General features: G+C 39.9%; 1 protein-coding gene across 1 annotated transcript in view; it reads right to left on the reverse strand.

Annotated features, from left to right (window-relative positions):
- STX7 (syntaxin 7) overlaps positions 1 to 10,846 on the reverse strand; it is a gene marked incomplete at its 5' end in the record, with an annotated part of 52,326 nt that extends 41,480 nt beyond the window's left edge. Inside the window, 2 exon segments of the mRNA NM_001134118.1 lie at positions 1,275 to 1,417; positions 10,760 to 10,846. Coding sequence (NP_001127590.1) covers positions 1,275 to 1,359 — 85 coding nt within the window.
- Positions 10,847 to 11,054: the final 208 nt, after the last annotated feature.

An 11,054-nucleotide genomic window follows, 5' to 3' on the forward strand; every position in this document is an offset into this window, starting at 1 on the left:
TATGGTCAACTGAAAACATTATTTCCGCAATGTGTTAACACTCTGTTAAAAAGAATAGCCTTGTAAGGAACTAGGCTGAAGAATAAAACTGTACTAACATACTCTGAAAGATGAAAGAGTTCAGGTAATGCCCTGAGGGCCAAACACTGAGAGCAAGATGACTAGAATCACCCAAGGTATCTGATTAACCATAATTTACAAACAAAAAAAAAGTAAAAAAAAAATACACATTTACAAACAAAAAAAATTCACAAACAAAAAAAAAGTAAAAAAAAAATACAGATTTGAGTGGATAGGTTAAAAACCTATCCACTCAAATCTGCTATAATGATTTTTTTTAATACATATCCTGATGATGAATAGTTCTGAATGAAGTGCCACACTGCATCCGTCTACTCGTATTCTATCTCTGACAAGTATAGCAAAGAATAATTTGGCCAGGCGTGGTGGCTCACGCCTGTAATCCCAGTACTTTGGGAGGCTGAGGCGGGTGGATCAGAAAGTCAGGAGATGGAGACCATCCTGGCTAACATGGTGAAACCCCGTCTCTACTAAAAATACAAAAAATTAGCTGGGCATGGTGGCGGGCGCCTGTAGTCCTAGCTACTAGGGAGGCTGAGGCAGGAGAATGGCATGAACCCGGGGGGCAGAGCTTGCAGTAAGCCGAGGTCGCGCCACTGCACTCCAGCCTGGGCAACAGAGAGAGACTCCGTCTCAAAAAAAAAAAAAAAAAAAGAATAATTTGTGGGGAATGCAGGTCTGATTTTCTATAATACTTTCCTCAATAGATTAAAATGTCCCCTCCTTAGTTCCTCTTGCTCCTTAATAAGGTACCACATACTTGCCCATCATAAGATTAACCTAACCCATATCCAGTCAGATTTTATTTTTAATAAACTTTATGTTCCTTAAGCCCTTGGTAGTGCTACCTGGTTCCAAACCTATGAGACTGACTCATCAGGTCTCATCATCTCATCTAGAACCAGATAGCATTAAAGCAGATATAAGAATCCATTATCCTTTTAAATCTTTATTTTATTTAATGAAATAATGTATTATGTGCCTGGCCCTGACTTCCTATAGAAAAATGCAGTAAGTGTTATCTCAAATATAATTCTCTTGCATTCATTCTAAAGAGTTCGAGCCCTTTAAAACCTGTTGTTAGAGGAATGCTCCTCCCTCTCTCAATCAGTAGAGTTGTCCTTTTATGAACCTCCACCAAGTTCAGTTAAGAGTGGATACAAACAGTGAAGTCCATTTAAAACTCAACTCACAACACTGTGTGATCTTCTGGATGTTAGAAGAGATCCTCTGGGCCAACTGGGCGGGGTCACCACCAACTCCTGGAGTGTAAGACATGGCTGATGTGCTTATTCGCTAATTTCATCAGCTGCTGTGCAGTTTTCTAAGCAGTCACCTAAATAATATAAAAGTCACACAGTTATATTTTTTAAGTTACTGGCTTACATTTTCCAAATTAACAATCTGTGAAGTTACAAGGATAAACTTGATTAATCTAATAGAGTTGAAATCTGGCAAAGTGACACATCAAATAGCAAAACTCTCATGTCTGTTAAAAAAACAACAACTGGATTTCAAAGGACAGTGTCATGTTAAACACATCAAACAATTAAAATAAGGTTCAAATTGCATATTCCCTTTGAAAACGTCTTTGATCTCTTCAAGAAAAATTATTAAATCCCTTTTCTGTATATAATTTTAGTTGTTTACATATTTTTTCCTTAACTAAACTCCAAACAATTATAAGGCAGGGCCCACATGCTATTTATCTTTCCCCAATATTTAAAACAACTCTTAGCACAAACAGGCATTTAAATATTTGTTAAATGGAACACAGACTTCAGGCTATCCCCAGAAATTTCATTGTATTAGGTTGTGCAAAAGTAATCGCAGTTTTTACCATTACTTTTAATCATGGTTTTTGCCATTAAAAGTAATGGTAAAAATGGCGATTACTTTTGCACCAACCTTAATATATAATTTAACACACACACAGGACCTGCTCAGGAATGTATGATTAACAGGGCTCTAATTTTAATGGAAAAGGTTAAATTTGAAATAGCAGAGCCAACTACTGAGAAGCAAATGTCATATAAAATGTTTATCAAATCTTCCTGACAGAGGAAGGAGAACGAATGACTCTCCCCTTTCAGCAGCCAGCATCTCAGAATAGAAGAGACACTGAGATACTGCCACAGGAGGCAGGTGAGATGACATTCTCTACCTCTTCAATCCGCACCACTCCAATCAGGGTTTGGAAAGAAGGTTGAAAAGGAATGTCCCTGCGTACAGAACTGCGCACAGCAAAGAATTTCAACTACCGCCATCCCATCTTTTCCATGAATATGCACTGCAATACTGCGAAGTTGTTGGTGGTCAATTTGTAAGCTAGCTCTCTACTAAGAGCCTGCTACATGCCCAGCATTAAACTAAGCACCTGGGAGATGCAAACAAAACAAAACACACTGACACAGTATCTGCTCAAATCAAGTTTGTCATTTAGGAGGAAGGATAAAGTTAACAATGCAAACCAACAAAAAAACCCCACAAATCCATAAAAGATCACATGCTAGGCTAAAATGAGAAGGGCTACAAAAAGAAAAAATGACCATCACCCTTGTCTAGAAAGACTTTATGAAATAGAAACATTAAGATCTGGATGCTTGGTTATGACCAGTATGCAGAACAACAAAGGCAAGGACACGAAGGCTGGGGTGGAGAGACCCAGAGCACGTGGAAAGGCCACACACAGTATGGTATTTACTAAAGGAAGGGAAGGTTCCTGGCCAACCCTGGATCAGATGATTCACAGCTGGGACAAGGGGAAAACAACAGAAAGGGAAAGAGAGGAATGGCCTAACATTTCTCGCACATCTGCGACACGAAAATTATTTCACACAGACTAGTTTAATTTTCACAACCTCCTCCTTCAATTAAGTGGCACTATTCTTGTTTTAATGATGAGCAAATAGCGGGCTTATTATGATTAAGTAATGGTAACCCAACCCACCCACAGGTGGAGGTGGGATTCAGTCCCAGGGTTCTGATGCCAAGGCCATCCATGCTTGCTACCACATAGAACTAATGCCACAGAAGATTTCTGGTAGAGAAAAAGCCACAGTGAAATACGTGTCTTTGCTCTAAGGGACGGTGTTGGCAGGAAGTACAACAGCTGAACTGTTGAGACCGTTAGAACAGTACTGGTTCTATGCCTGGAACTCTGGTGCACTTTGAATGTGCCTGGCCACCCTGAAAGTCCTGGCTGCTTTTAGATATTCTCCAATTTCCCTCTCAGGTACAGCTGATCTATTCTGGGCTCTTTGGGTCTCATCAAATCCTAGAGATAGATCCAAAAGCAATTTCATTAAAGGGTAAATTCACACCTAAAGTCAGACAGCTGGACCACTACAGTGGGGAGACAGGAATAAACTTCCTTCCAGGTAGCCTTGGACTTGGGCCCAGACAGAACAAGAGTAGACATGGGGATTCAATGACACCAACACCATCTGGAACATCCTTGAAACCATGCAATTTTAAATGCATCTCCAAGTCACTTAAAAAAAAAACAAAAAAAAAAACAGGTTTTGAATAGCCAAAGCAATTTTAAGCAAAAAGAACAAAGCTGGAGGCATCCCATTGCCTGACCTCAAATTATACTAAAAGGGTATAGTAACTAAAACAGCATGATATTCATATAAAAACAGACACATAGAACAATGGAATGGAATAGAGAAGTCAGAAGTAAAGTCACATATCTACAGTCAATTGATCTTTTTGACAAAGTTGACAAAAACATACACTGAGGAAAGGACGCCCTTTTCGATCCATGGTGCTGGGAAAATTGGATCGCCACATGCGGAAGAGTGAAACTGGACCCTTATCTGTCACCATATATAAAAAAAAATCAACTCAAGATGGATTAAAGACTTAAAAGTAATACCTAAAACGATTAAAATACTAAAAGAAAATATAGGCAAAACTCTTCTGGACATTGGTTTAGGCAAAGAATTTATGACTAAGATTTCAAAAGCACAGGCAACAGAACAAAAAATAGACAAATGAGATTTAATTAAACTAAAAAGCTTTTGCACAGCAAAAGAAATAATAAACAGAATGAACACACAACCTGCAGAATGGGAGAAAAATATCTGCAAACTACACATCCAACGAGATTAATATCCAGAATTTACAAGAAACTCAAACAACTCAACAAAAAACCCCACAAATAACCCCATTAAAAAGGGGGCAAAGCACATGAATAGACATTTTTCAAAAGAAGACATACAAATGGCCAAGAAGCATATGGAAAATGTTTAACATCAATAAGCATCAGATAAATACAAATTAAAACCACAATGAGACATCATCTCAAAACAGTCAGAACGGCTATTAAAAAGTCATCCACAAACACATCTTGAACAGAAAAAAAAAAGAAAAAAAGTCAAACAAGTACAGATGTTGGCAAGAATGCAGAGAAAAAGGAACACACACACTGTTGGTGAGAGTGTAAAGTAGTACAACCTCTACAGAAAACAGCATGGCAAGTCATCAAAGAACTAAAAATAGAATTAATATTTGATCCAGTAACCTCGTTACTGGGTATCTACCCAAAAGAAAAAAAAAATTACACCAAAAAGATATCTGCACTCGTATGTCTATTGTAGCAATATTCACAAGAGCAAAGATTTGGAATTAACCTAAGTGCCCATCATGTGTCCATTAACATTCCTGAATGGATAAAGAAAATGTAGTGTATATAAATGCAATGGAATACTATTCAACCTTAAAAAAGACTGAAGTTATATATTTCACAGCAACACAGATGGAACTGGAGGCCATTATCTTAAGTGAAATGACTCAGAAAAAAGTCAAATGCTGCATGTTCTCACTTGTAAGTGGAAGCTAAATAATTTGTACACACGGACAGAGGGTGGAATAATAAGACATTGGAGACTTAAGGATGGGAGGGTGCGGGATGAGAAATTACTTAATGGGTACAATGTACATTATTCAGGTGATGATTACACTAAAAGCCCAGACTTCACGCTATGCAATATAACCATGTAACAAAACTGCATGTGCACCCCTTAAATTTATATAAATAAAATGGCTTTATTGAGATATAATTTATTGAGATATGGCAATACAATACATCTACTTGAAGTACACAATCCAATGGTTTTTAATATATTCACAACATTGTACCATCATCACTTTTAGAACATTTCTATTACTCTAAAAGGAAAGTTTGTAATCATTAGCAATCACTCTCCATTTCTCCCCAACCTCACTGGCCAAAGGCAACTACTAATCTACTTTGTATCTTTATAGCTTTGCCTATTCTGGACATTTCATAGGAATGGAATCATACAATGTGTTCTTTGAGACTAGCTTCTTTCTCTTAGTATGCTTCCAAAGTCCATCTGTGCTGTATCATATATCAGTACTTCATTCCTTGTTATTGCCAAATAATATTCCAAGGTATATATAAAGACAATTTTCTCTTGGTTCAATGACATCTTCCTTTCTCCTTTCCCTCTATCAAGTAGATCTCTGGAAAAACTGGCTTACAAGCCAAAACAAACACTTTGAATGAAAAAATGTTCAGTCTGTTACTCATGTACTCTCTGGGGATGTTCCTCCATACACATGGTTCCATTTTAACCTATACCTGAATGAGTTGCACATCCATGTCTCCAGCTCATACCCTTGGCTTTCTCTCGTGTCTACATGTCTGTGAAGCTACAAGAACTCAGCCATTGCCTGTGCAGCACACCATGGAAGTAGCAACTGGAAATCTCTACTTTGGGCAAGACACTTAGCATTTGGGCCCATTGCCAGGATCAAAATGAGATAATGCACATCCAGAGAACAAATGCTTTTCCACCCTACACAGAGGAAAGCTATGATCTGTTCTTGCAGCTGCAGGACCAGCATCAGCACAAGACCAAGAGAAACTCATCACCTGTCTCAAAACCATGCAAGCACACCTGAGGCCTACTCTCTCTTCCATAAAGAGTTCTATCAAGTCAAGGACAGTATTCTATAGCATTTTCTTTACCCTTAAAACTCACACCAGTGTAGGCCAAGTCTTCTCACTGTTTTCTTTCAAGGCCACCTTTTTTCCTCTCTGGAAAATCAATCACTTAGTCACAAACACAATCAATTTTCTTCATCCCTTTCCTTAAGCTACTAAATGTGAGAAAGTTCCTGCTGGTGAGACAATTGGCAAGTGGCTTCATTCACCCAAAGAGGTGCTACTTAGATTGACTGGAATCAGGAGTTTTGTTTTACTTTTTCTTTGTTTGGCGTTGTTGTTGTTGTTGAGACAGGAGCACCCAGGCTGGAGTGCAGTGGTGTGATTACGACTCACTGCAGCCCTGACTTCTAGGCTCAAGCAATCCTCTCATCTCAGCATCCCGAGTAGCTGGGTCCACAGGCACCTGCCACCACATCCCACTAATTTTTTGATTTTTTTATAGAGATGGGTGTCTCACTTTGTTGCCCAGACTGGTCTTGAACTCCTGGGCTCATGCGATCCTCCAGTCTCAGCCTCCCAAAGTGCTGGGATTACAGGTTTGAGCCACTGTATCTAGCCAGGAATCACGTGTGTGAAGAATGAAAAGCAATTTGCAAAAGATAAAGTAAGATGTGTAAAATAAAACAAAGTTAACAATGGCCAACACTCATTCAGGACTTACATTTCCTAAGCATTGTGCTTATGACTTTTAAATTTATTTTCTCAGTTAATTCTTATAAGCCTATGATGTGGGTATAATTGCTAATGTGATTTTTTTACATGAAGAAACTGAGGCATAATGAGAATAAATAATTTGCTTAAGCAAAGGAGCAAAAATTTGAAAATAACCACAGAGCCGACATTTTTTAAACACTAAGCCATACTGCTTCCTTGTATAACAAAATTGAGGGCAGGTGAACTCACTCACTTAGAAAAACCAAATTTGGGCTGGGCGCGGTGGCTCACGCCTGTAATCCCAGAACTTTGGAAGGCCAAGGCGGGCAGATGACAAGGTCAAGAGATTGAGACCATCCTGGCCAACATGGTGAAATCTCATCTCTACTAAAAAAATTAACCGGGTGTGGTGGCATGCACCTGTAGTGCCAGCTACTCAGGAGGCTGAGGCAGGAGAATCGCTTGAACCCAGGAGGCAGAGGTTGCAGTGAGCCAAGATCACGCCACTGCACTCCAGCCCGGTGACAGAGCGAGACTCGTCTCAAAATAAAATAAAATAAGACAAAAGAAAAACCAAATTTACCACTTTTCTGCAAGCCCCATATGAAGTTTTGCTATTCCCACTCCTAAGATGAAGGAACATGCTTGGGATAACTATATGAGTTGATCAAGGTAACACAGAGGAACAGCTTACTCCTTTTCTCTATTATTCTGCTAATAAGTGGTATCTAAAAGGCAACAACAGTTGGCTCTTTTGATCATGAGACACACAAAAGAAAGGAACCAAATGGTTGTCTTTAAAAAATATATATACAAATACTAGCATAGACAGATAGGATAGGTAACTACAAATTGATTAAAAGCTTATGATCTCTGCATATAGGCTAAATGGATGCTGAGTTATTCAGATGTCTGCTTTCCACATCAGTCTCCATTACCTAGCCCAGAGCTGCTACGCACTAAAGTACTCTTGTTGAATACTTTTGAAAGCCCACTCAGAATTCCTATTTAATTGCTCAGAATAATAATTATATAATTCATTACCTAGACCTGCACTAATAGACTAGCCACTAACTAAATGGGCTGTTAAAATTATAGTGGTTACTAGAAGCAGAGAAGGATGGCGGGAGGGGGACAGCCAAAGGTTGGTTAACTAACACCAAAATACAGCTAGGTAGGAGGAATGAAGTCTAGTGTTCTATACCCCTAAAAGGTGAATATAATTAATTACAATTTATTGCATATTTTCAAATAGCTAGAAGAATGAATTGTGAATGCTCTTAACACAAAGAAATGTTAAATGTTTGAGGTAATGGATATGCTAATTACCCTGATTTGATCATTACACATTGTACACATCTACTGATGTATCACATGTATCCACAAATATGTAAATCATTATCTGTCGATTAAAATAATAAAAGCAAAAAAATCTTATTACAGGTTATTTTAAGCTGCTAACAGGGTAACTGATTGCAGTAAGAAACTACACTTTTACTCTACATTTCATTTTTGATGTGACTATTTACACCGTTTTATATTGTGTATCACTTAAATTACATTGTAGCTCTCGTTTTTAAAAAAAATAAAATTAATTAAAATCAAGTTAAATGAAAAATTCAGTTCCTCAGTCACATTAGACACCTTTCAAACGTTCAAAAATTTTGTGTGGCTAGTGGCCAGCAGCTTGGACAGCTCATTCACAGACCACTTCCATCTTCAAAGAAAGATCTATTGCACAGTGCTAACCTCCACATTGCAATAATCATCTTTCTATGAAGATATACAAACATCATAAAGAGAAAAACAGGAAGGGAGAATCAAAGTGCAACACTCAGATGAGAGTCTTCTCAAGACGGCTTCTAAAGAACACAAAGGAATGAACAAAAGGAATGTTAAAATTTAATCTTGAAGTGTCAAACACTACTCCCAGTTAAAATCAGATATACTGTAGAATCCTTAAGATTTCCATTTAGCATGTATCTCATGCTCTATAAATCTACCCTGGGCAAAGAAGTAGTCAATTTCACTTTCTTAATCATTAACATCAGCATAAACAACTGGACTTCTCTATACCCTCTATCCCAAATAAGTTCTGAGGGGTGGGGTGTGAGCATTTTTTTGTCTGTTTTGTGGACTGCACTATTCTCAGTGCCTGGCTACATCATAAGTGCTTAACAAACATTTGTAGAATGAATGCATGTACCCACCTCCTAAGAACACACACCCAGCGTGAGGGTAAATATTACCATTTCTAAAACATAAAATTCCAGTGCCTTCTTTCAGATCCCGAAGGTCCCAGGCTTCTTGCTGCCTTGGGCCTTTGCTGGGTGCCATTTCCTATTTCTAGAAGGCTCTTCCCATGATCTCCACGTGACTGGCTCCTTCTCCCCAGCAAGGCCTCATCACATGCTAGAGAAACCTTTGTGACCACTCTGATCTGAAAGTGAGAACTCACCACTGGCCACTCTTTGTCAATCTAACTTACTGCTTCACAATACTCGAAAGTCGAATTAATCACTGTTTATTATTTATCCCTACACCTCTGGAATACAAACAGGAGCTACTTCTGGAATATAAACAGGAGAGAGATGACCTTGCCAGCCTGTGTAATCTACAATGCCTGGTGCATAGTAAATGCTCAAACCCTCAATATGAGGGTGCTCTGTCTACATAAGTATCCTCTGCACAAACTACATTAACTGCATTCTTTGGCCTTAGCTCTTCCATCACTGAACTTTTGTACTACTTGGTTTTAGTTCACAATATCGAGGATTGTTTTTTTCACACTTTCACACATGAAACTTGCAAATTAAATGGAATCACAGCAAACTTTACTCAGACTTACTGTGAATATTTTCTATAATTTACTTTTCAATCATCAGCACTTAAAGTTTGGGGTCATAATCAAAATGAGGATTGATTTTGTTATCAAGAGCAACATAAGTAACGTATCTGAGGAAAAATTATGATGTTAATGAGTTAATATGGTATCATATTAACCTCTACAGAAACTGTGAAGTTAAGAGCATTATTCTTAACTAGTCACAAGTCTGAGGCCAACTTCTCAAAGTGGCTTATAAGGCCTGTCCACATCACAAAACACAGTTTAACACCGATATCAGCCTCTGCCCAGGTGCGCTCAGAGAACCTGCAAAAGAAATGTCCACCTCCAACGTTATTAAATAGCACAGCATTTCATAATCACTTTCTCTTCTTCCAGATTCTAGGCAAGTTTTATATATTATATATAATTATAGTCAGAATACAACGATCTGAGGTAAACAAAAATTAACGTATACAGATAAGAGCCAAACAAATGTAAGAAATTTGTGGGAAAAAACACACAGCATTTGATCAGAAATGCAACATTTTTTCTTTGTCTGAATTTAAAGAAAGTAACTAGAAAACAACGTGGAGGAAATACTAGAAATATTTTATGTATGTTTAAAGGTTTTTATGTAAATTAATTAAAGGTGTATACTAAGAACGTCTAAGTATGTTAAAGTCATCAAGCCAAATTAAAAAAACAATACTACAAGCCTCTGAATAAACAAATATACACGGTTCGTCTGCTACAGCCCTACATTTTTCAGTTCCTCTATATTCGGGAAGTTTAGTGTGTTTTTCAATCCGTGAGTTGAAAAGAGGAAGAGGTCATTTGGTCGTGTCTGGATTCCTGAGCTGGGCCCCAGCCGGCTCTGGCGCCCTCCCCGGGGTGCGCTCCGCCAGCCGTGCGCCTCCGGAGCGCTGCCCTGGGGACCGCGGCGGGTGCGTGGCTGGCCAGGCCCACCTGACTACAGCCGCGCGCACCCGGAATGCCGAACGCGCCGCGCCCTTGCACCCGGCCTGGGGGCGTGAGGAGCCGCAGGCGCTCCGGGAGCCGGGGCAGTCCCTCCCTTCCTCGCCTCCCGAGTGCCTGCTGCAGAGCGCAGGGCGGCGGCCACCTGACCACGCGCACAAACAAGGAGGCGCAGCAGCCGTAGGGGTACCGCGCCTCCCTGTCGCCCGGCCAGGGAGCCCCCCTCCCCAGGGTCCTCTTACCTTGACCCCCGCGGCTCCCTCCTACACCTCCGACCGCCGTCACCCACCGACCCCGGAGCCTTCAGCGGCAATTCTCAGCTGATGGGCGGTGGCGTGGGGACGCCCAGTGCGCATGCCCGCAGCACAACTCAAGGAAGAAGGCGGGGCTCACCCCTTTTCTATTGGCCCGCAGGGCTGAGTGACAGCGGCCCTCACCGCCCCTCCGGTTCCAAGCTAAGGAATGGGGGTATCAGCAAAATTGCAAGGGAGCTGTTCTTTGAAGCCTGACGTAGATATGGTGAACGCCTCTTAGCCT

This window comes from Pongo abelii, chromosome 5 (assembly GCF_028885655.2).
Source record: "Pongo abelii isolate AG06213 chromosome 5, NHGRI_mPonAbe1-v2.0_pri, whole genome shotgun sequence".
In the NCBI taxonomy this organism is placed as follows: domain Eukaryota; kingdom Metazoa; phylum Chordata; class Mammalia; order Primates; family Hominidae; genus Pongo; species Pongo abelii.